The sequence below is a fragment of the Erpetoichthys calabaricus genome, chromosome 7 (assembly GCF_900747795.2).
Source record: "Erpetoichthys calabaricus chromosome 7, fErpCal1.3, whole genome shotgun sequence".
In the NCBI taxonomy this organism is placed as follows: domain Eukaryota; kingdom Metazoa; phylum Chordata; class Cladistia; order Polypteriformes; family Polypteridae; genus Erpetoichthys; species Erpetoichthys calabaricus.
The window spans coordinates 166,656,314-166,683,513 of NC_041400.2; the positions used below are offsets into that span (position 1 = coordinate 166,656,314).

Below are 27,200 nucleotides of genomic sequence, written 5' to 3' on the forward strand. Positions count from 1 at the left end.
TTTTCAAAAGAGAGAAACTCTCAAAATTTATTAGCAATGAATTTCACATTGTGAAAAAGAAACATCCACTTGTACAAAATGATATTAAAACCGCAGTAGTCTACAAAGAGAAAGAAACCAACATTTTGACATAATATTTTCTGCACACGGACATCAGTTGTGAATGCATACCACTTTCTATTCAGTCAGGACAGGACTATTATTCAGCCATAATCACTCTTACTCAGACAGGTGTCAGCCCCACGGAGAAAAAAAGCAGCACACAATTACACTGCAAATAGAAGGCTGCTCTTTGTTCTGAGTTTCCAGGGCAACCGGCAGCCAAAATGGGAAAAACCTCCTCATTTGATGCCAAGGGGTTTGGAGTGCACTTTACCATGAATTGTTTTCAGGTTCAGGCAGGGGGAGGCGGTGCAGAATTGGGACGGTGGTTGGAGAGAATGAGAGGCCAGGAGCTTTTTCTTTATGACCTCTTCATGTTCGCCTACACGCTTCCAGCAGGCGCGGGGTCTGCTGCTATGCGTAACTTTATCTATCCAGCCCCACTCAGACCTAAGGGAGGACTGCAGACCAAAAAAAAAAAAAACGTAGTGGACATACATATCGGCAAAGTAAACAAATAAAAAAAGAATCAAAAAGGGTCAATTTATTTTGGTGTGCATATTTTCTTTGGACTGAATTCTTTTGAAATACAGATTGATGTTCACCTATAACACTGTGTGTTTTTTCCCACGCAAATTGGTGCAACCAGTTTTTGCTCCAGGCAGTAGCTAATGTTTGATTGTATTGCTGGACCAGACTAGCAGGTTGTGCGAGTTTACGTCCTCAGTAGCCAGAAACCACCAACAGGCAGGCTTGGCAGCAGAAACCTTTTTTCATCTGCAGGAGAAAACAGTCGAGGAAGTGACTATAACAACATAGGAGGAAATAGTGTGCTCTGAATCGGCTCCCACGAGTACAGGTGAGGGCTGTGAGAAAACAGGCATGCACATGTGCATTTCACACACTTGCTGCATTTGGGCAGTGCATGAACTGAATAAGATGCCACAGCCCATCAGAGTTTTGAAACAATGATGCTGCAGCCAAAAACAAAACACACTGAATAAAAAAAAAAGCACACCCCATGTCAATATTTTCTGTTCTAGATTTTAAAAGGGAGGCACCTAACTCCTTATGGCCAAAAAGATCATCGTCAAAACTTGTGTTATCATCTGCCAACCCCTGACCTAAAATCAAGTGGGGATGAAAGTTCTTGGTGGAGGCTACAGAATGGATTGCTGAGAGAAGTCTCAGTATTAAAAGATAAAGTCTAACAATTGCTATGATTGAGGTCTATTTCTTTTCGGGGGGTTTGTAGTGAAACTTTTCACAATTTACCAAAAGTGTGCATTGTTCTTATTAATGAAGCAGTGTCGCTTTCCATTTTATTCAGTCCTTCTCAAACCTACAGCTTTGACTAGCCATGGTCTACAGTGGCAACATGAAGTGAAATGTGGCAACCAGTCTCTGGTGGGATGCCACTACTATGCAAGGCACACCACCCACCACAGTCATGTAGAGCCAATTTCGATGTGCCACCACCAAGATCTTCTACTATCATTTTGCATTTCCAGGCTTCATTCTTTTCAAGTGACCTCTGGTCAGAATTTCTAATATAGAAGAGTCAGCAAAAAGCTGGGACTCCCGTATACCCACAATAGACATAAACAGAGCATCACTTTATAGAAGAATGAAGACGGGAAAGATAGACTGGGAGAGCCAAAGTATCCTTCCACACATACCTGTACTCTAATGGTGGCCATGCTGCTTGAGGTAAGACAGGCAAGAGGCCGTCAGTCTGTAACTCACTTGCCAGGTAAACAAACTAAACTTTGTGATTTGTAATTTGGACTTGGCAGGTTGTTAACGTGAATCCTCCCCGTTAGGAACTCGTGTTTCCTATAATTCCAATTTTGTGAGGTCACTGTGTATTTTTTAAATGAAATATTTAATATATCTATTTTAATGGGCCCTACCACAAGTAGTTATGTAACTGCTGTTCACTCCTTAAGAAATGAGTTAGGACAACGAATGGCAGAACAGCACACCTCTTCACCGGCTAGCTCGATCAGGCTCTGTGTCTCACGATGTCATTAATCGCGTATTCAAAGTCACATTGGAAACAGATAACGTATACAGTATATTATATATATATCTATATATATATATATATCTATATATATCCATATATATATAAGCTGTATCAATGCAGCACTTGAAAGTCTCAACTGTTACATGCACAAGAAGATGATCCAGTTGTTGAAGCAATGCTAGACAAATATTGTATGCTGTGAAGGAATATTGTGACTTGTGATCAACAGTTCAGCAAACAAATTAAAATAAATTTTATCAGATGGTGCACATTTTCTGCAATTTCACCAGTCATTGGTCACTCAGAACAATGATTCGTTGGAGGAGCTTCATTCCATTAATGTGCAATACTTCTCATTTGGAGTTAAAAATTAGTTTAATTTAGCTGAGTAACAATAATGTACCCCAGGAATCATTTTTTTGAGTGTTGCTGTGTTAAAGCAGAATTTGCAGAAGTTGTACTCCTTCCACTCTAACCATGGCAGCCGAATTCAATACCAAAGTTGGAGTGCCCCTTTTCACAACAAAATGACTTGAACCCTTAACGCTTTTTGCTTCAGTTGTCGGCATTTTTCAAAACGTCATCTGTCTGCCATAACAACGTTGCCTGACCATGCAGGGTGTTTCGCTTAATCTTTCTCTCTACATGGATACACGACAAGGAGTTACGAATGGGAGGGAATGGGATGGGAAAGAAAAAGCGGACATAAAAACTCTTCATTGTATTCACAAAAAAAAAAATACCAGCGTTAAAAAAATGTGCAAAATTAGAGCCTGGTAAAAGAAAAATAAAAAAAAAGGCCTGTACTACATACATGAACTTCCAGACACTGTTCAAGCATACAGGTCACTAAACAATAAATATATAATAGCTGAAAAGACAAAAGACATACACTTTTACCTTGAGGAACAAACAAATACAGAATTTGTATAAATAAAAATCCAAATATACACATTAAGCCAACTTTTTTTTCCATTCTATAAAACCTGTATAATTTTTTTCCATTCCTTTAGAAAAAACAAAAACAAAAAAAACGCGTCTTTTGTGCTGCTTTTCTCGAATGCACGTTTGGCATTCTCAGTCAGCGGAAACACTGAAGTCTTTGAAGCCCCAGGTGGACGAGGGCTGCCAGGCCGCTCGCTACTCTGTGCGCAAGCACATCAAGGCCAGGCTCCTAGGCCTGCGGCCATCACATCACCCTGCAGCTGGTGCTGGCATTTCACAATGTCACAGTGCGAGGTGACAACCATTTCAAATTTCACACTGAAACGAGCGGCCGACTGCAAGCTCCCTGTCTTCTGTTTTTCTCCTCTTCTACAGGAGCAGATGACTGGTGACATTAATTGTTGATTACAGCAGCTTGTGCAAGAAAACAGCTTCATTTATTCATATTTAGCATAATGCAAATGGCTCCAAATGAAAAACAGTTGCTCCTTCATGCCCAGTTTCAAGTGTTTGGGGGTCTCAGTAACGTTGGAAACGCGTCCAGAGTAGTCAAGTAATGCCACCCCACCATTCAATTCTTCTGGGATTCTGTAATCCTTCATGCCATGTTTAGAAAGCTTTTCACAGTTGATGACCAGTGGACAGCATCTAGGTAAGGGAAGAAAACAAAATGGCATCATTACCTGGCCCAAGCTAATCAGAGACTGCTGTTCTTATGGTCACAATAAAGGAAATATCACATTATTAACCACTAATGCGATCAGCAATTATATTACAGAACTAGACATTAAGCCCGTTACAATAACGGGCGCTAGAACAGTAGTCCATAAACATTAGTAGGAACAATCTATATTAAATGGCAAGGGACCTTTTACCTCATTAAATATTTTCCGTAAAATGCCTGTAATTTTCTCTGACAGTAACACTGGCTTTGCTGTCCGTAATATGCGTTTAATTTTCTGTCACAACAGTGGCCAATCAGCAGATTCTCCCCAGCAACTGATGTAATGTGCGCGAAAATAAATCTACTTTTAAAAGTCATCGTATTGTAATATCATGAAAATTCGTATATTTAGGAAAACCCCTTCAACGACTGACACTTTACACTTTACTGGGCCAAGCTTCTTAATCGCAAATCTGACATCCTCAGAGTGAACACTTGCACAACAATGGGGAAGCTGGTCTCTGCGTCTCAGTACCCAATTGGATTTTTCATGTTTTATGTTTTAGGTCTTACCTCATTTACTGAAATCCGATTGGATCGGCTGCGCGATATTTTATAGGTGCCGCCCTCTCTGTCTTGTGTGACGCGTCAGGCGGCCTTTGAAGCATCTGCTTTGAAGCATCGCACCGTGCCCCGCGCATGCGCACTTCACCAGAAGACACACACACACGGACACTGGACGCACACAGGGGTTTTATTAAAGAGGATACAGAAAATGTATTCACTGGGATACTGTACTTCCCCCAGCAATATGCAAAGCATTCAAAAGTTGATGACAACGTCACTTTTTGAATATAACTACAATAAAGGGGAGATGAGTTGCAGCAACAAATGGAGGGCAACATAATCAGCCTTGAAATAAAGTGGATCTTTGCAGATACAGAATTAATTCAGGGGGGAAACCCCTGAAAAAATCCACACAAATCTCACAGGCCAACCCGCTATCCAAAAAGTGGCACGCTGTCTGCAGACCTGACTACACGATGTGTAACGCCGGAGAATGGACTCGTGCCGCCTAACAGTTTAGCACCAATTCCAAGGTGTAAAGAGCCTGTCTGCAAACAGTTAAGGGGCCGCTGTCATCGGCTGCTACAAAATCACCTTCTGGTTTAATACTGATGAAAAAATGTTGTAATTATATGAATGTACATACTTCATATTACACTGCCAAGCCCACTTCAGGGTCTTAAGGGGATGGAGCACCAGCCCATCAAAGGGTCGCTCTAACAGCATCAAATCACAAACATATGGTTGTTAATACACATGCATGTTATAAGCTTGAGTGAGTATGTAGATAAAGATGTAGATGAGATGTTAATTTATGTTATTTAACTGAAATCCCTATTCTTTAATATATTATTAACACCTTAGTAACACAAAATAATTTGCCACCTCCATGTAAATAATTCTGTTTCACACTTGAGTACATATTCACACAGAGACACAGAGAGAGAATCTAAATATACAGTCTATATAAACACACCCTCTCTGTTTATGTTGTAAAAGGTTAATACTGTTCCCACAGCAGGTCATTTCCCTCCTTGGACTCATGCTGATCAGCCCAGCTGTGAAGCAGATAAACAAGCAACTCAGCCTGCTAAATTAAAGGAACACTCCCAGGAAGTCACCGTCACTATTCTTCAGTGCAGGGATGGTATGTCACTGCACTGACAAGAGCAACAGACTCACCCCTTAATAGTGTTACTGTACATGTAAAAGTACTTATATCCACCCATCCATTTTCCAGTCCTGCTTATTCCAATACAGAGTTACGAGGAGGAACAGCCTTTCCCAGTTGAACCAAGCACGGGGCAGTAGGTAACCCTGGATCGAGTCCCAGAAAACACCAACTCATACAGAGCCACCTTGAAACCATCACTCAGTCGAACCATTTCATGTTTTCAAGATGAAATATGAAACCAAAGTACATGGAGAAAGTCCATGTGACCACAAGGAGAACATGAAAATTCTACATAGTGACGAGACAAGAATGGAGCCAAGGTCATAGCCAGGTCCTATGTGGCAAAGTGCCATCTTTTACATATAAAATAATTATCTATTCATTTTCTGACCAGCTTATCCAGTTTTGAGTACCATGGACAAAATCTAATCGATAAATAGATCTATCTATCTATATATTATTATATATACACACACACACACACAGTACATACATGCATAAACACACAATAGGGTTTGTTGGTGTAGCATTTCTGGATGTTTTATTACTGGAAATAAACACTGAGCATGGGAAAGGCACTGCATGAATAAAATGTATTATTATTATTATTAACATCAGCTTTCTTCTCAATTCCCCACTTCCCTTGATACTCACTATTTCCTCTACACAGTGACTAGAAAGGAACTGAGCTTATCTAGTTGTATGTGTGTGTGTGTGTGTGTGTGTGTGTGTGTGAGAGAGAGACATATGCAATAGGGTCATGCAGAAGGTTGCAGTACCAGCATTGGATTTTCAGTACATCAGCTTTCCTCTCAGTTTCCCACTTCCCTCGACACTTAGCTGTTGCAGTTGTAGAAAAACATTTTCATGGACTTTTTGCTTTGATGAGATCGGGACTTTACTGGGATGTTCCACTTCCTTATTGCTTTGAGACGATTGGCAATTAACAGCTATCAAGATGGAAGTGGTGTATACTGTGGTGTATACTGTGAGGTGAGTAATTGTGCAGCACACCAGGGTTTAAGCAAGATAATGGACATCTTCAAAACCACCTATCTGCTTTGGAACAGTTTTGGCACCGGTACTAAGGTCCAAAAGCTGGTATCGATACCAAATTCAAAATTTTAGTACCAGCACACACACACACACACAATATATAAATAAAATAAAAAATAAAATATGTACACTGGTGCCCTGTTAAGGTTGAGCCACAGTTTTGCACCCAGTGCTGTCTGAATAAGCTCCAGCCTCCACGGGCTTGAATTGGATGAAGTGAGTTTAAGAATGTTCTATCAAATACACTTTATGGCATGCTGTATGTATTATGGGTCAGACAGTGGTGGGTGTGCTGCCTCACATATCAAGTGTCCTTCACTCCGTGTTGTCTGTGTGGCGTCTACACATTCTCCACATCTCCGACTTCATTTCTTCCTCCAGGTGTTCTAGTTTTCCCCTTCATTCCCCCAAAGACATGCGTGTTCAGTGACCTTCTGGTTCTCGTTAGACCCCAGTGTGTTCCCTGTGATGGATTGGTGCAAAGCCCTGTTTTCTTTTTTTTTTTTCCCCTGCCTGTGTCTCTAACTATAATTTCTAGAGTGAGTTTAGGAATGAACATACGTATATATTACACACGTATTACACTAAATGTAATAAGTATATCAAACAGAAAAACTTGTCACGCTGCTTGTCTGCAATGGTTTATTTACCGTCTCGTTTTTTTTTTTTCAGCAGGATTTTGCCTTGCACAAGTTCTGCAGAGCCTTTCATTGTTAAGATATACAGATGCCAATCAGCATTAATTCCATATACTGCCCACACCAAAGATGTTTTCTACATACTGTACTTTAGAAGCAGACAGTAGACTGGCTAGGATGCTATACTTTAAACCACAGGTTTACTCATTCAAGCCCTGCCTTTGACAAATTTTGTAATCCTGAACTTAACCCACCTTTGCGACCTGTAAATTATGCTGAATCCTGGTGTTTGTAAACTCCCTTGATTAAAGGTTATCAGAATGATGAATACACGAGATATTTTCTTACTTGAGATCATACTGTGTACTGGCAGAACGATATAAATGAGTGAACTTGTGCAGTCTGGTCCTGATCCATGCCCACTTTAACAGACTCACACCGATAGCCACCTAATGATGTGTTGACTATATCTGTCCATCCATTTTCTTAGCTATGTGTCCAGGTTATGTTGGTCTTTATGTACATTGTTGACATGATAAATGCTGTCTTTAGGCTGTGTGTTTGTGCGCATGACTGTGTTCATGTGGATCACCTTTTCATTGTCACACTGCCGGTTAACCCAGTCTGGAGTTGCAACTGAACCGATTCCTCATTACAAACATGAAGGCAGCTTTCCTCTGTAGTTCCCACTGAAATGAACAGCTGTTGACGTCTGCAAGCATGTCGGCGATGAGCTCTGACAAGTCTCTGGTGCTTTTGTGCGACAGTACACATTCACTCACTTTGCGCATACCCGCATACACACATTCACATGCGGAAACAGCTATAATTCCTAGTAATAAGCATGATTTGTTATCTTTGGCAAAGATCAGGATATCTGTCTTTTACTACAAAGCAACAATAGCAATTAGCAGTCAATTTCCACTGGCAGCCCATGTTAACAATACAAAGGCTCCCATTGCGAAGCACTTTGTGCTCGATGAAACACCTTCTGCATTCAGTGTGTGTGCTTCCATTAAACAGGGCAGACTTGATTACAATATAATTAGGCTTATGGCAACATATCATTAAACATGGCAGCTTTATAAATTGTCCTCTATTAAATGAGGTGTCACCCCAATGAAAGAAACTGCTGGCACAGCATTTGCAAATGTCAGCCACCAACTCGCTTTGGTGTCATATTTTTGTAATATATCAGCAAATTTCTATTTGTGTGGTGCAGTGATGGCATATTTAAATAAAATTGTCACTTTAAGCATTGTTGATTTATTCAAAAGTTTGATCTTTTCCAGCTGACTAGCATAATCAATTATTTGCCCTGCCAGGCATTCATCAAATGCCGATTCCTTCAAATTTTAACACCATTGTCTTTGATAATGGATGTATACAAGAATCTATATAAAATATGAAAGACTAAATTAAATAATAAGAATATGAGCCGCAGCGGCTCCTAACCCAAAATTATGGAGGGATTTCTCCTTCCTTTTCTCCACCCACAGACTTAAAAAGGGAAAATAATGGCATTGTCCTCGAGTCCCACTGTAAGCAGCAAGGGACTGTTTTAACAGAATTAAGTGCCGGCAACAAAGAAGCCTTTTCTTTGAAATTAACTGCTGCCAAGGTGGGCAGTGCTCCAAATGCAAATGAGGCCGCCGATGGAATTCTAAGAGTGAGCTTAGTGATGGGAGAGAAAGCCCCGAGGGCTTAAGGAAGATTCACACGACGATTTGAGAAAATGCAGGTGACAGAACAAATGCATGGGAGTTTTTAGAATGAGTGTCGAGATGTTTATATTTAAAAACACAAAAAAGAATTTTTTTTGCTGTCTTACCTGAAAAAAAAAAAAAAAAAAAAAACTTCAAATGAGAGGCTAATATGATGATTCCCAATTTAACACACAATTTGTTACACAAACAGGGCAAAAGCAGACAACTATAGGAAAGGTAGCCATGTTATGACTAGAGATCTTGCTGGAAAGAACAACGTATAGCACAAGTGAGACTGCACTTATATAGCGCCGTCAGAGTTTTGGAACAATGTTCTGTCCTAATTATTCATTTAATCTTCAAGAAGATAGTTACATTTATTTGCTTAACAGATGCTTTTATCCAAAGCAACTCACAAAAAAAGGTCATTGTAAATCGAGTAAAAAAAATCAGTCTGGCGGATTGTTTTTGGGGAAAAAATGTTAGGCCGGGGATATACGTAATGCTAACGTGACACGTGAGCTCAAAGACGCTGCTGTTACACAAGCCGTGTACGGACTACTTGTACGCGAACTTTAATTAAATCTGGAGGATTCCACCAGGTGGCAGAGCGAGAAATCATCACGGTGACAAAGTAACATATCATTTTGCGTTGTTGTGAGTTGAGGGAAGTAAGATGTTAAAAATAAAACTTTTTTGCATTCTGATGCTGTTGCAAACTTGCAAAGAAAAAAAAAAAAAAAACTGCAACAGCGACACAGAATGTCGAGACAGTATGAGAGACCTTTAAATGTATTGCGTCGTTATGATGGGGAACATGCAATGCTTGTATTGCCTATGTGAGAAATGGCCTAAGAAAGGTACCATCTAAACATTTGCATGTCAGCATTTAAGTTTGAGGATTTGCTTCACATCATTGAACCATTCATCAAACGGCGCAGATTGACTCTGTTGGAGCAGCAAGCCTGCTGTCACATATTGATAGTAAATAACGATGCTGACGTCGTCACATACCAAAACTTGAACACACACCATTCATATTTTTGCTGGTACTGCAACTCGTATGTGTGTCTTGTTAATTTCTGAAGAGGTGCTCAGAGGACTCGTCAAAAGAACGCTGGGCAGCCATGATGCATGAATTATACACCAGCCATTACAGGATGAGGGTACAAAATGGATCATCACAAGTGAAGACCTCAGAACAAAATACAAATAAGTTACAATTCCTAGATTATAAAAACCTAACAGCTACAGTTAGACAATAATTCACTAAGTAAGAGTTCTTCAAAAGCTCGTTAAACACATTGAGGGAGTCAGAATTTCAAACAGTGGAAGGCAGTTTGTTCCACCAGCCATGAGCTACACATGAAAAATATCTGGATTTGTGATGCAGAGATTTGCCTTGCAGAAGCATCAACAGAACTGAGTGGTCGAGAAAGAGTCTTGGAACTCACGAGTGTCTCCATATACATGGGTGCTGATCCACCGACTACCCCATACGCAAGCATCAAGGATTTGAACTTAATATTCACAGCTACAGAGAACCAATGTACTTATCTGTAAAGAGGAGAGACATGTGCCCACTTCGAATGGTTGAACACCAGACATGCTGCTGCATTTTAATTCATCTGCAGAAGCTTGGGGACCCATGCTGATCATCCCGCCGGCAGGGAGTTGCAGTAGTCCAGATGTGACAAGGCAAAAACCTGGACCAGGAGTTGCACTGCATACTCCGTCAGAGACGGTCTGAACTTGCAGATGTTGTATAGAGTGAATCTGCAAGACCAACAGTCCATTGCAAAATGATCAGTTAAGGACAGATGGTCATCCATTACCACCCCTAGAGTGTGTACAGACTTGATGGGTGTTAGTGACAATGAGCAAAGCTAAACAGAAGGTGGGGTGCTGAAAAGATGGATGAGCTGGGATAACAAGAAGGTCTCTCTTTGACTGGATGAGCTGGAGGTGGTGTTCCTTCATCTAAGTTGCAATATCAGTGAGGTGTGCAGAGATTCTAGCTGATACCGCGTAGCCTTATGGAGGGAATGACAGGTACAGCTGCATATTATTAGCACAGCAATGATAAGAGAAAGCATGGGATGGGATGAAGGGGCCTAGAAAGGAGGTATACAAATTGAAGAGAAGAGGGCCTACCCATGATCCTTGGGGCTCCCATGTGCTTGCGTGGTGCACCCTTGGAAACTCTCCTCACCAGGACACATGGTAGGATCTGCCCAACAGGAAGGACTCAGCACCACCTGAGAGCAGGCCCAGTGATGCCAAGGTCAGAGAGGGTGGCAAGGAGGATCTGGTGGTTGACCATGTCGAAGACAGTGAAGAGATCTAGCAGGACTGTGCCCTATTAATGGTACCACACTTAGTTATATTACCCATTTCCTTTATATTATTTGAATTAAATTAATTAGTTGTATTATTTCTCTCTGTTAAATTAAATGCTACTTATTATCCACCTCCTTCCAACCTACCACAAGCGTCCCAACAAACCTTCTGTTTTTTTGACATATTCATAGAAAGCCCTAAAAAACAATTAAGATGGCAGATAACAAGTGCATTCCTGAACAATCCACCCCTCTCTACTTCCCCACCCACTTTTAAAGTTCTGGTTTGTACGGAGCTGCTAGCATTGCTGGGCATTTAGAAAGGAACCGATTAACAATAATTGTGTCTCCTACAGAGCCCTGCAGTAATTTGAATAAAAGCTGTATAAGGTTGAGGATCACTGGTACTGTAACATGCAAAGAAAAAAGGAATTAAATGCAATCGATTCAGTCCAAGTGGTTTAGATGGTGAGCCTAGTATGCTGCCGCATATTTGGACTCTTTCTGCACTTAGCACTCATCCAGCCCTTCATCCAATTACAGGGTTACAGGTGGGTCACCGACTGACTAAACAGTTTTAGAAACAATTGGAAATAAGGGATTTTGTGTGTGTGTTCTTTACTGCATTTTTTTTCCATTATGTAATTGAGCTCATTTTGGAAGGTGCCAGATAAAATAATGATTAACCCACATGTCCTCACATACCACACATGTAAATCGGTTGACTTGCAGCAGTAAGCAATTGTTGATCCCACAGCTTCTTCACAAGAAATGGCATTTACAGTATGTATTCTGAGATAAAGCATGAATGATGCAGGTAGTGTGACTGGTTAAATCCCCAGCGGCACCCTCTGTGACACCGAGCAAGTCGCTTAAACGGCAGGACTCAATTATAGACAGCACACATGTAAAAACAGCTTGTGATTTGCAGGTGGCTTTATACATAAGTAAATACAATGGGAAAAAACGGCAGACCACTATCTTCCCACCGCAGCACAAGCACTTGCCGCCGTCAGCGCGCACTTCAAGGACAATGAGCTGCCGATTTCGCTCCTGAATGAGCCTGCAACGGATCTGCAGTCAGTTAGCCTGCCATTAAAATCCTGTCAACATGGTCCTTCCACCGAAGATTGGGCCATAAAACTCAACAAGAGATTGATGTCGCATTAAGGCTGACAGAGCGCTACCGCCTGAGCCAGGGAGGCAATAAGCAGTTGCTTACAGCGCAGTTAACGGCCAATTCAATCGCGCTCGGGATTAGCCGACCACCCCCTCATAACTCACTCGGCACCTGCCAGCTTTTATTGCCGTGGCTTCCTAAAAGCCAGCGACCTTTAAAAGAAGAAAAATACAGTGGATGCAAAATACAATTAATAAAAAAAATGCTAGGACTACTGCCAAAAAGAGGAGGTCATTAATGCTTGTAAAAATTGTCGAGATTAGTGGGATCCGACGGTATACTGAGCATAGATAGTGCTCTATCTATCTATCTATGTATCTATGTAATGAGACTGATATGAATTACATTATATAATATACTAAGATCAAATCTGAAGCACGGACCTTTACGGACAGTCAAATAACGGAGTGCGACTTTGGCTTGCTGTGTAAATTTAATGGTAATACTTACTCTTCTTTATTTATTTATCTGGTTTAGTACAATGCTATATACTGTAATAACCTGCCGTTCTTTCTTAAACTCTGAAGTGCCTTGAGCATGGGAAAGGCGCTATAAAAATAAAATGTATTATTATTACTACTAGGTATGAAGATCTTTATTCGTTTATAAAACTCAGCTGGGAAAAGCCAAGCAAAATGACACCTTTTATTGGCTAACTAGAAAGATTACAATATGCAAGCTTTCGAGGCAACTCAGGCCCCTTCTTCAGGCATACCTTGCCTGAAGAAGGGGCCTGAGTTGCCTCGAAAGCTTGCATATTGTAATCTTTCTAGTTAGCCAATAAAAGGTGTCATTTTGCTTGGCTTTTCTCTACATTCATAATGGCTAACACGGTACAACACCCTAGTACTACAAAACTCAGCTGGGTGATTTAGGCGGGCTCCAAAACAGCCCGTCCAAATATCCGATGAACAGGCGCAAAAACATTTAAAAAGTGAAATGGTTATTTACATGTGAACTCTGATCTTCAGCGTGCTGGAGTTGAAGGGGCGTGGAAATATGCAAATAACGCCCAATCTTATACCCATTTAAAGAAAAGCGCGAAATTAATAATTTGCGTCACCGACATTAAGCTCCATCCTCAACATTCTGTTTCGTCGCGTTCCACGGGCTGCAGCGAGGCGTACACAGAAAGCTGTGCAGTACCCTTGCTAGTTAGCGGCAAAAAATTACCGATTAAAATAGAAATACCTACAAGCTGCAATTTGGCAATGAGTAAGTTATTATTATCCATTCATTTCTGAACACACACAATCCATATTAGGATGGCAAGGTGCTCATCTGGTTTAAGATGGAAACCAACGCTGCACGGTGCATTGGTCGCAAAAAATGGTGAGTTTTGTAAACATATGTATAAATGATATTGTGAAAATAATCACTATGAATTTTTCTAATTGGGTGAAACAGATTATGACTCCTACAAAATAAAACTATGAAGCTGTGGTGGGATCTTGCATTGGAGTTTGTGTCGCTCTATCAGTGGACCAAAAAATATTTCAGATTTATAATGTACACATTCACAGGCCTATTTACAGATATTGTAAAGAAAATCAAAATAGGTAAACTTGAATCTGAACCCTTTTTTCCATTGTAGCAATATATGATATAGCTGGGAGGCACAGTGGTAGTGGTGCTGCCTTGTAACTTGGAGTCCAGGGTTCATGTTCCAGGTCCTTCCTTTGTGAAGTCTGCATGCTCCCTCTTTGTGTGGGGTTCCACTGGGTGCTCTGATTTTTTTCCTCACTGTCCAGGGACATGCAGGTTAGGTGGATTGGCAGTGCTAAACTGGCCCTTGTGTGTGTGTGTATATATATATATATATATATATATGTGTGTGCGTTCAACCTGTTATGGACTGGTATCCTGTCCAGGAATTGTTCCTGCCTTGGCTCCAGCCTCCCTGCAACCATACTCAAGATGAAGAGGGTTGATGATATAGCTTATTGGTGGCTTTGGGATTCCTCACAATCACAACATACCTTCTCACTTCATATCAATTTAGAGTGACCAACGAGGGTTGATGATATAGCTTATTGGTGGCTTTGGGATTCCTCACAATCTAAACATACCTTCTCACTTCATATCAATTTAGAGTGACCAACTGATTTTCGACAGAGACACAGGCATTCATTTTTGTGCCATCTATGCTCTGGCCAGAGTTTAGCAAGTGCAAGGAAGCATAAAGTGATGTGTTGTCCATCACTGAGCACACACCTGCACATACCTTTACAAGTTGACAGATTCAGTCTACAGTTGCCAATTAACCTAACTTGAATATTTAAACTTGAGAATCTGGGAAAGATCCACATTCTTACCATACATGGAAAGTCTAAAGAAAATCGGCCAGGAAATCAAACAGCAAGCCACCGATTGTGTGCATCCACGATTTTTGCTTTTCTTTTGTAGATACAGTAAAGATCCAAATCATCCATAATTTACCACCTTGAGCGAAATGCGAGGTGAATCATCTACCATGCAAGCCTAGCAGGTTCTCCCCACGTCCCAAGTGCTGCCTCCATGTGCTCAAGTTTCCTTCCATAGCTTACAGCTGTTAGGTTGATCAGGATGCTTAAAAATTGCCCTTGTATGTGCTTTGTGACCGACTGCTATGCCAGCTAGGGACATTGCTGTCTTGGTGTTCTCTGCTGCCAGGATTGGCTCTGAATGATGGATGATCTTGTGAAGCAAAGGTGCTTTAATATGGCAACAGAAGTAATGTTACCTTCACCCCACTCCACTGAACAGATTCAAAATAGAATCTGCTTATCCCAGTCGAGAGGTTTGAATATGCTTACAGAGGTGAAAGTGCATGCGTGTAATTTAATATTTATGAATAGTCATACTGTATTTGGTGCTACCTTATTTCCCCCAGACATCTTTGCTCCAATTATATCTAGACTTATGAATACAAAAATGCTTTACATTAAGAAGTCTTCAGCATGCACTATCTCTTTGATTTAGATGCTGTATCTTTTCCATTATCTGCATTATAGAATAATTCCCATAATGCTATGTGCCTATTCCCTCTACAAAAGGCACTTGATAAAATTTTAACAATGATGATAAGACCACCGCCACTGACAGCTGAGAAGAAAGCAGGCACAAATGTATTCATGATGGCCAGCCCGGCAAGGCGGCACTCCCTAGAGGGGTTACCGAATGAACTTACGGGAGGCGGATGACATTGTTTGGACTGGGATTGTGAGCTTGTCCAGTCAGCTCAGGTTCATGAGACAACACATCAGAATAGATTTTCCTCTATTTGCAATAATGAAACACATGTTCTTTGCAAGCCTAATCTTATTTAAAAAAAAAATTTAACAGCGTTAAACCCGAATAATCTGTCGGTAATTCAATCACAGTTTCTGGCCATCTCCATTTTTATGCCTTGCAGGAATATGGCTGGGCTACTAACATCTGTTCATGTGGGCTGCCACCTGAGCCGCTCACTCCGGGATCCAATAAAAATTCCTTTTGGGAGCTCAGCCTTGGCTTTTACTGACAGAATCATTTTGTGATCAATTTTCATGTGTTACTCTGTGGCTAATGATCTTAAGCATGCAACCATACTTAATAATTGTAATCATTAAGTTACATCATTATCCAAATCTGATACAGAGGCATTGCTAAGAGGCCATGCAGATTAGTGTCCTCCACACCCTTCTGAGTTACTGGAATTCCATGAGCCACATAATACTATAAAGCTGCCACAGTAAGACAAGAATGTTAATTATTCACAAAGAACTTTAAAATATGTGCATTTAGACTATTAGCTACTGTATGTGCAGACTGCCTGTGCCTATTACAAGTATTCATGACAAATGACTGAACTGTTAGGCCATGGATATGAGATCAGTGTGGCACTTTGAATTAGGGGCTTTATTATTACTGCCCTAATATGAATTGATTTAGCATTTTTAGATCTTTTAAGGTTTATTGCATGCTTTTTTTATTTTATTTTAAAGTCAGTAAATTATGACTAATTTCTAATTAGGTTTTATTTTTCTTTTAATATCATTTTCTCTGGTGACTTCATGGCGCTGTAATGTAGTGTATAATTCAATAATTATCAGATATTCAGTCAAAATGTCAAATCGACAGATTCATGTAGTGTTCAATCCATGCATCTCATCCATCCATTACTCAGGCCCACTTGTTTCGTCAAACGGTTGCAGAGGGCTGCAGTCTGTCCCAGAAGTATGTGGCCCAAGGCAGGAGCCATCTCTCTACATATTGTAAATCTCTTATAAGTACAAGTCAGTCATATCAAGCCAATACAGAGGAGTGCATAATTAATGTAAAGTGTATGTCTTTGGAATATAGCAGGAAGCCAAACTACCTGGAGCAGCGTTTTTCAACCACAGTGGCACAACCCTGCCTGCCGGTGGGTTGCGAGTTGCTGTTTATATTGTTCGACACTTGGTTGCCCCTTCCCACTCTGATATTCGTGCTTGAATTTACCAAAGGGGAATTCTGAAAATCAAGTTGCTAAGGGGGTGGTGGGCCACAAATACACTTATATGGGAAAAACTGGGTCACGGCACCAACAAGGGTTTAGGAACACGCATCTACAGAAAGTGCGGTATACCCTCAATGACTGGGCATTCAAGCCAAGCCGTGTGCCACCCAACACGACACGTTACGATTATTGTTACATTTTTCTTCCTAACCCTAGCAACCGGACGGACAGACAGATGCATAGATATACACACAGAGGCACTTGTCCATTTATTAAGGTGGATAAGCTGATTTCTGTGTCTGGTAGGCACATACTCTCTTCTGGAAGTATTCAGTGTTAACATTTGCAGTGCACCATCTATTGGAATGTAATTTGTAATGCATATTGTAATAAAATGCATTTCATTTTTCATTCCAACAGATGGTGCACCACAAACATCACCACTTGTTTTTACAAATTCCATACCAAATGGTATATAACAGAGACTTAGTGACCAGACAGACACACCGGAACATGTATCCACCTATTTTGTGTGTCTATATTTACAGATATGTATAAATATTGAATATCTTACACATTCCCATCTTGCATCCACTGCTGCTGGGATAGGCTCTGACTCTCTGTGACCCTAAATTGGATTAAGTAGGTCCAAGGACAACCTACAACCCTGCCCTGGATAAGCAGGTAGAAAAAAAATGAATAGATGCTCGGGTCTGATATCATACATATATTTATATGCGTATATTATAGACACATGCATATGTACAGCAGCGTGATGGCATAGTCACTAGCACTGCTGCCACATAGATCCAGCATTTTGGATTCAAATCCTGTGCCCATTCATTGTTTATGTGAAATGTGTATGTTTTGTCCATGTGTTAGTGCATTTTCTTATGGTACTCTTCCAAAACCCAATCATGTGTTTGTTCAAATCAGTTGGCAATTCTTTATGCTTGACTGGCATGCCAGCCAGGATTCATTGCAGCCTTGTGGCCAATGCCCAGTTGTCCCAGGCTTATGAAGCCATTCTGAATTGAATCAAGGCGACTGAAAATATGATTCTAGAAAATTCTGTAAGACTCAGGGAATAAAAGAACATTTTTAACCATTAAGGAATAACCCTGAATAAAAACACATTTGAATTAACAAAAGCCACCACACTGAGTGACAGGTGGTCATACAACTGATGACCAGAGTATGCCAAGTGAAAGGCCTTGTGCTAGGCACTGCTTTACACAGCAGTTGGGTGTGGTGGAATGGTTTGGTTTTCTGCTAAAGTGATTGTAATTTTTCTAAATTACGGTGAGACCTTGATACTCTGCATTCCATTTATTTCTGTCATTTGTGACAGTCCCCCAGAAAGATGTTCACTTTCACTGGGTTTAAATCTGAGATGTTTTCTTTTATTCCATAAAGATAACTCTATACAACTTCCAAATTCTGTCATAAATAAATGAGTGATGCTCCATTTTTGATTATATGCATTCAACCCACATTACACGATAAAATATTTAAACATCTTACCTATAAAATCTGACAACTTTCACATCTAGGCTGGGAGGTGTTTCCAGGTGCTGACAAAAGCTGTAGGTATCAGCGAATAAGGAACTGTGGTTATGCTGTTCCAGGTGTCCAGAGTAGGGTCATAGCAGTCCAGTGTTTTGCACCTCTGTGTGCCAAAGTAGCCTCCCACCACATACAGTTTGTTTCCAGATGCCACAGCCTGGCAGCTCATTCTCTTTGCTGTAACGTCACCTACTTTAGTCCACTGATAGGTTTCGCTGTTAAACTTGTAGGCTGAGCATGCAGAAAATTCTGTGTCTCCTCCCATGACGAAAATCTGATTTCCCAGCACGGCAGCAGCGGTGTAACGCCAGGGCTGTGGGCAGGTGGCTGGCACAGTCCATCTGTTTTCCAATGGATCATAGCACTGCACTTTAGGTAATTTGTCATGGCTAACACTTGTGCCACCAAAAGCGAAGAGTTTTAGTTTGACGCTTACTACTGCAGCATTGCTCACCCCTTCTCTGAGAGGAGCCACTATTGTCCACTTGTTTGTTATTGGGTCATACTGTTCAACTTGCTTAAGGGATACAGAAGGAGAGGCTGGAAGACACCCTGTGGCTGCTGTGTGTCCACCTACCACATATAAGCAGTGCTTTAACTCAGCAGACCCATGACCAAATCGGGCAATCAGCATTGGAGCTGCTTTTGACCATTCTTCATGTAAAGTGTCGTATACCCACACATCTTTAGAAACACCATTTTCAGATCCTCTACCGCCAGTCACGTACACCTTGCAACCTATGGCGCAAGCACTAAACTCTTTACGAGGGCTGGGGATGTCAGCTTTGGGGATAATCTCTTTGGCTTTTTGGTCCACCAGGTACAGCTTGTCACACATGAAGGTCTGCCCTCCCAAGAGGAAAAGGGCATGTCCAGTTTTGCGGGGACGTGCACACAGACTTGTCACCACACCATCATTCTGCAAGATTTTCAGCTTGCACCGGATGGCCTCTTCCACCAGTTCTTTGCTTTTGACCTGCTTGATAATGAGCTCTTCCATGGAGACATTCTCCATCAGAAAAATAGCTGGGAGCAGAGCAAGCCTGACAGTGCGCAGGAGTTCCGGAAGATAGCAGTGTCTCTTCTCCAGGTCGTAGTTCACCCAGTTGAGTGCAGACTCATAAACCAGTCTCTCATCCTCGGTTTCCAGCTCTTCATTGGAAAGCAGCTGCACAAGCATATCTTTGGGCAACTGCAAGAAGTCTTCAGTTTTGCAGATGGCTGGGAAGTTGCTCAGACACATCCCCCATGAAAGCTCATACAGCTTAGTGCACTGATGGGCATCAGAGAGCAACAGCATGCCAAGACAGTTGCTAGGATGGAGATTCTTCTCCAGAAACTCGGCACAGGCATCTCGGATGTCCTGGAACTCTAACATGTCCCCAGCTTCTAGAAGTGACTCTGCATTCTCCTCATTGATGATGACTCGTGAGGAGTAAGCGTAGTCGAGCAGAAGTTCCAAGACCTCAGGATGAACAGAGTCATGGAAATTCACTTCATTGGCCTGACTCTCCCTCAGCCCGCCGCTGAACATTGCTTCAAAATATCGGCTACAGGCCGCAAGCACAGCGCGGTGGCAGGGAAAGGAGCGTTCCCCCGCATGCAGCAGAACATCAGTGAAAAGACGCTGCTGGCGCAGTGCATTCAGATGCATGAGGACGCTGTCTGCGTATGACGATTTGTGGAACAAGTAGATGTTCATTGAGCCCGTGCTGGCTCTGGACTTGCGATTCTCATGGACGTAAACAGACATTTTCATTGAATCCTACAGAGAAAAGGAAAAGGAAGAAAAGAAAAAAATATTAACAAGCTCCATCACATCACATCCTTTGATCTTCCGGACAACAGTCTTTATTGTACATAAATTACTGGAGTTCAGAAACACAACATACACTACTAGGCAAGTTGTAAGAAATTGGTGGAGGTCCATAGGTTCTGAGATGACTAGAATTACATTGAGAAGTGGGTTCAGGAAGTGGATGGACATGATTGGTCATCTAGATGGACAGACAGACAGAAGTTAGATTAAATAGTATGATTTGTGTTTATTCCCTTTATTTTATTAGGTAGGCAATATGGCATAGTGGTAAAGGCTTTGGACGTCAACCTCTGAGTTTCAGTTTTCCAATGCCAATATTTATATGGCGTGACCATGAGCTAGTCTTCACGTGCCTATGCTTCAACTGGGAGCTAATGAAACATAACCAATTATATCAGCCAAATAATAAGCAATATAATATTTGTCATTTATCATAATTTATATCATACCATTATTTTATTTATACTTGTATATTTGCATGTAGCATTTTTCACCATTAATTGCTATTTATTTTGAAAGTTTAGTGTGCACTCCATCAACATGACTTAAATATTCAAATTAATTTACACACAAAACATGTAATCGCCATAAAACCTAAATAGGCATCTAGTTTATAACTAAACTTAAAAAGCCTGGTTTTTCCTTTAATTGACATTGTTTTAAAAGTAATGCTTGTTCCTGTTTAAACTATATTGTGAGTACTTGAAAACTTTGCTGGAAAGGAAAAATTGGAAGCATGAAGAACGTGTAGGATTAAAGTTTATTTTCTGGGCTTGCCCAAGGATAGTTTATTAAAAGTATATACTGACTATATGTATTTATTTGCACAATTCTCAGTGTTATCCATATAAGGCAGACATTTCTATGCATATAGAGTATGTAATTTTTTCTGTGAACCAGACACTGGTACTACCTCAAATAAGCAACCAGGTACATAAGGAAATGCCTAGAATAATATCCTTGAAACACACACACACTCATACAAATGTATTTCACTCATATTATATTGAACATATTATTTACAAATTTCTACACTCATATGCAATAAATGATAAATATATGTACTGTACACTTATATGAAATAATTGCTAGTTGGACTGATAGATGAAATGAGTAGATACACTGATATATATACACATTGAGTTACTTTTTTTGCAGTACTACACGAAATAAAAAGGATGGTAGTAAACTAAATAAGATACATATAGGTATACACACACAATGTACACATTTATATGTACATACAGTATATCAGTCAGTCATTTTCCAATCCACTTTGTCTTGAACAGGGTCATTGAGGTCTGCTGGAGCCTATCCCAGCCAGCATAGGGCACAAGGCAGGAGCAAATCCTGGACAGGGTGCCAGTCCATCATAGAGCACATACAGTAATGTGTCATATATGTAAATCCATATACGTGATTTACTCATGCACATAGATAGATAGATAGATAGATAGATAGATAGATAGATAGATAGATAGATAGAGTTGGTGGGTCATTAGTTAGTTGAACGGACTGATGGATGAAATCAGTGTATATACCGTACTCTGTATACACACGACTCACATCCAGGTATGGCTGCTGAGCAAACAATCTTGATACAACAGGAAAAAAAAAAAAAGTGTGAACATTGTGCTAGACAAGCTACTCTACCTCATCTCTCATCTGTTATTCAATCTGTAGCTTAATCATTAGCAGCTGTGCCAAAGCAGATGTAAAGCTGGATAAAATAAAATAACAAACAGATTTCCCTCTAAATATTAACGACAATTTTCTGCTTCAGTATTCCACATACCTCTGAAAGACCTCTTGACCATTTAAGCTTCGAAGGAACAACATTCCAGGATCAAATGGCGTCTCAGTGTGGCAGGTTTGAGCCGGTGATTTGGAGAGGACTATGTGGCTAGAAATACGGGGCCCTGGAGGCTGATAAGCCAGGGCTTCAATTTTTTTTTTTTCTTCTCTTTTTCCAGAGAGTACTCTCCAGGGACCACCGGGTCTATGTGTTTGTACTCCCTATTAGCATACAGATCAAGCCACAAATGTGTTAAAGCTAACTGGGATTACAAATGAGATGGGCTACCTTGAAAGGTCACTATAGCATCTGCGGGGCTAAGTTTTGATTTATCTAGACACTCTCTTCCATTTGCATGTGAATGCAAATGAGGGCTGGTTGGTTGCTTTATTGAGCGCCAGGCTGCCATTAAAATGTTATTTTGTGCAAAATGAAATGCCATGTGGCCCTGCTGATGTGGAACCAAACTTGTGTCAAATTAACTGAACCTATTAATTATGCAATAGTGTGATAATATGCCCTGCTGTGCTCCACCTGATACTCTGGCATTGTTAAGTTAATATTTGGCCATGAAATTTAGGTGAATAACACAGGAGAAGCCACAGCTTTGAAATCTGCTTCATGTAATTTCACGGTTAGTTAGTTTTAGGTGCAAAAACTGCCAGGACAAAAGGACAGCTACATAAGGCATATCCCATCTTTTTCTTTTTTCTGTTGGACTATAGCACACCACTAACGCCACCCCCACTGAAAAAGGAAGTGTGAAACGAGTTTCTACAAAGGAAGTGGTTTTAAACCTGTTTGGCAACAACAAAGACCTTGTGCAAGAAACTCTCTGACCATTCATTCACTGTATCCATTCCAAAAAAAAAAAGAAAACTGGTTAAGAAAAAAAAAAGAATTGTTAGATGACTTGTGCACTCTGGGAAGACTGCACTAAAATGTCATTTGCCTCGTCTTCAACATTACTACTAAAAAGAACACCAAAAGGCCATCTGACTGGAGTTCTGCATCGCACAACTAGTTTGACAACAGCTGACTAGATCCGTTTTCACAGCGAGTGAAACTCAAGCTTTTTAAAGGAAGGCAGCACTTCGCCCTTTCTACAATTTACTGCTTTGCACTCGCTTAGCCAACACTGACCCTTCAGTGACCGGGACGCAGATACATGAGCTCACAGGAGGGAAAAAAAAAAGAGAGAGAGAGAGACAGAGAGAGTGTTTACAAGACTGATGTTTCTCATTTTGGAATTAAATTTAGGCCACTTTCTCTTTTTAACCACCATTACAAATATACGTTTTATGAGGGCTAACTAACCAGGAGACTCATTCACAGTTTGATGGCAGACCCATTTCTGCTCTTGGTGTATAAAAGCACCAAATTCTCATCTATAATCTGAAACTCCTAATCCTAGTCATCAGCATTATCACTGTGTGTCCATATCTGTCCTTGTTTTATTGATGAACTGCTCTCTCCGCTTACCAACAACACCAAGCCCCCCACTCATATTTACTCTTTTATCAGTCTATTGTTTGATTTTGCTTTCATAGTAATACTGTTTACAAAGAAGTTAAGTGCTCAATGATACCACTGACACCAGATGAGCTACAGACAAACATTGACAGTGTTGGATCAGTATAACAATATGAAATTGTAATCCACTCCAAACTTTTTTACCTGGCTGGAGAGGATACTCAGTGGGTTAACATGAAAGACAATAAAACAGTTGGACAGCAAACTAGCACAAGAGAGCAAAGACAGAACTAACTAATACTTTGTGTTAAAAAGATGCAGCTAAGAAGTCATCAGTTTGTGCAAGTCGTACAGAAACATTAGAGAGCAGTACTAGATCAACACACGGTAATGAGATACTTTATGCAATGACAGTGCATTGTTCAGGATGCATACAAGTGCATGTGGTTGTGTATATTTTGGCTTCGCATTCTATTTTTTTTAAATAGTACATGTTATTAGTAATGCACATGGTTCTTGTTAATATCCATCTTAATAAAAGGACAAGTGTTTGTGTGTCTGTCTGCTTGCTATGTCTGTGTCGTTCCAAAAGATGGCGCATCACACAACATTAACACTGCCTTTACGAATCCAGTGACGGAGACATGTGCACTTTAAACGTTAACGCTGAGGTCCACACTGATTACTTAGAATTCAGCCTGACTTAGACAGGTGGCACTCCTAGTACTACATGATATATTAGTAATGCACATACTCTGGTTCTCATTATATAGAACATACTCTGTAATAAATAGTATAGTGTAGCACATTAGTAATACTAATAGCATTATTAAATCAAATGTCTGCCCATCCATTTTCTAATCCCTATCTATTGATTTTATATAATAGTTTGCATGTCTGTATTATTATATAGTGCCAAATCAATCTACCATAGCACCGTCCATTTGTCTTATATAGTGCCTTTCACCTTTTTTTATCTACCTCACTATATGTATCTGCCTTTGCATGCCAGCACTTCTAATAAATATAAAATACATTAGTACTTTTAAGTATGTCTGTCTAACTGCTGTGTGTATTAAAGGACCTACCATCTGTCTGTCATTCTATCACCACACTTTTCAAATAACAATATAGTGCATTTGAATTTATATATCTGTTTATCATAACACCTTTCATCTGTATTATTACATCACCCTTTCTTCCAATGTGTTTACCTATAATAACACCTTTAATCTATCTTAAATAATCTACTTTTCCATTTCTTTCTATTTATATATTTACTATATATTTACGTTTTCTCCTAGTTTGTTATTTTGGTATACAGTGTTTCATATCTATCTAATTATTAATAAATGTTTTTCTCATATCTATTATTGCACCCTTTCTCGGTCTGATTTAGTTCCTTTCGGCTTATTATTACTTATTATGTGGTTGTTGCCTTTATCCAAGGTGATTTACAGCATTTGATTTACAATTGGCTACATTTCTTGTGTTTTTCCAGTAGGAGCACAGGCAGGTGAAGTGACTTGCTCAGGGTCACACTGTGTCAGCCGTGGGATTTGACTCCACAACCACAGGGTTTGAAGTCCAAAGCCTTAACCGCTATGCCACAACACTTTTTGTCTGTACTTTCCACGATTTTGGCATGCAGTATTGCATACCTATCTAATGATTAATAAATAATTTTCTCATAATTTCCTTGCTATTCTTGTAATTTGCACCTCAGTTCACTAATCTTCCCTTGCGTTTTCATGCAGCTCTAGTTTGAAGAGTAAAAAATAAAGATATTTGAATAGACGGATATTACAAAATGCTGGTGTGAACTGCTACTTGTGGCAATGCATCTTTGAGCACTGCATAGCTTTAAAACTGTAGGCAGATCATTTGTGGCATATTTTTAATTAGAGTTCAAACCATAGTGACAGAACACAGTACTTTTTTTTATCTCATTGAGGAACTTTTTTGTCGAGTCAATGTAATGAATTAAGAAGGGTTAATTATGTGTTTTAAAATAGGAAATCAATGCACTAACCGTGGGCTCATGTATGATATTCAGCTGTAAATCTATTTTAAAACAAATCTTTAACTACAGCATACTTACAAACATTGATGCCTATATTGAATAAAAATGTATGTAAAAGAAAAACATATTGCTTGTGATTTGATAACTCTTACAATTTAAAAAATCTACATGAAACTTCAAAGAATGCCTAATTGCTTGTCTTATTGGTACCTAAGCCGACTTTTAAATATTTCCCACATGATTCACTTGATGGAATGAATGGCATTGTCTTTATGGTTTCAGCTTCACAGGTAGTCATGTACGTTCGGATGTGCCTTTCTAAATCAAATTACATCTTAGAGTGGCTATGTCTGATGACAGCATTTAGTCAACTCAAAGTCAATATTAGGCATTCCCTCTTCATTGTGTCTTACTGAATCACCTAATTTTTCTCTCTGATTCATCGCCAGTTAAGTAGTCACAATGAAACTTACACATGAGTCGCACGGGCTGCTTCGTTTGTCTTATCAGAGCTTACGATGCTTTAATAGCGCTGGCCACTGCTATGCTAGGTTAGGATTTCACCACAAAAGAATACTAATCTTCAGACTGAATACTCGCACTTGTAATTTGAATTTCTGCTACTTTGTAATCACATCAGTTCCCCACCAAATTGCATGTTCTGATGACCCGTACACATAAAATGCCATTAAAGTGAGATTGCCGGTTGATCTATTTGGTGTAATCTTTTAGTTCCACTCCACGCGGTGAAGCCGCAGTGGTCTCGATCAAAGCAGGGACATGCAGTGGCATATCTCTCAGGGAGGCTTTTCATCCTTAAAAAACGTGGTCCTGCTTGTCAACAACGTGGAGCAGGAAACTTGCTGGGCTATCTGTGGCAAAGTCCCCGAAACACCCGGCGTCAACTATGTGTATTTCTGTGCATCTGTATAGCGGCGTGTGTGCGTTTAAAGACCAGCTTGTCTTAAAGGCTTACGGTGAGCTAAACAAAACGATGTCGCGGCTGCACTGAGACAGCTGCCAGGAAAACATCTCCATTACTCACCGACTTGAATTAAAGCAGGAGCTCAATGTAATCCTCTCAGCCTTTAACCATGCCACTTTGACGAGTTGGGGGGCAGCTGGGGGAGGCGATCTTCTGCACAGTGCACTGGATTCACGGTCGTCAAGAGCCGTGCAGCCCGGTGATTGTGCAGCCCAAACGATTGCCTTTCGCAGCCTGCGATCGAATCTGCTCTCTCTCTGTCTTATAAACACCACGGACCGTCGGAAAGTTTTCGGAGTCCCTCGTCCGGTCCAGCCTTTTCCCATGTGGTTTGCCGCTGCGAGTAATCGAGAGCGGCCAGAGGCAAGAAAGGCAGCAGCTTGCGGTGAAGCTTAGCGAGATGTGGTGAGCGTAGCTACTCAGTGTGCTTGTTTCACGGCGCTGGGGTGTGTTTTTGTGTCACAGGAGAAGGCGGGCACAGAAAGGGAGTGGGTGGAGCCGGTATGCAAATCAGACGGCGAAGGAGGGATAGACTTCTATACCGCACAAGAAAAAGAAAGAAAGAAAGAACCGGCGGAGGGGAGGGAGCACTAATTAAACCTGCAAATGATTTAATTTTCTCTCTCCCCTCTATAATTAACCGCCTGCAGACGTGTCAGGAATATCTGTTACTAACTGCA

The 27,200-nt window shown here is 40.5% G+C and overlaps 1 protein-coding gene across 1 annotated transcript; it reads right to left on the reverse strand.

The window, feature by feature from the left end:
- On the reverse strand, positions 1–26,951 carry enc1 (ectodermal-neural cortex 1). Its single transcript, XM_028805676.2, has 3 exons — positions 26,581–26,951; positions 18,384–20,190; positions 1–3,724 (listed from the first exon to the last, which is right to left on the reverse strand). The coding sequence occupies exon 2, from the start codon at positions 20,182–20,184 to the stop codon at positions 18,409–18,411; it is 1,776 nt and encodes a 591-aa protein (XP_028661509.1). The 5' UTR covers positions 20,185–20,190; positions 26,581–26,951; the 3' UTR covers positions 1–3,724; positions 18,384–18,408.
- Positions 26,952–27,200: the final 249 nt, after the last annotated feature.

Coding starts and splice junctions, on each gene's coding strand:
- enc1 (XM_028805676.2), bottom strand. CDS start 20,184: ATGAAAATGTCTGTTTACGTCCATGAGAATCGCAAGTCCAGAGCCAGC.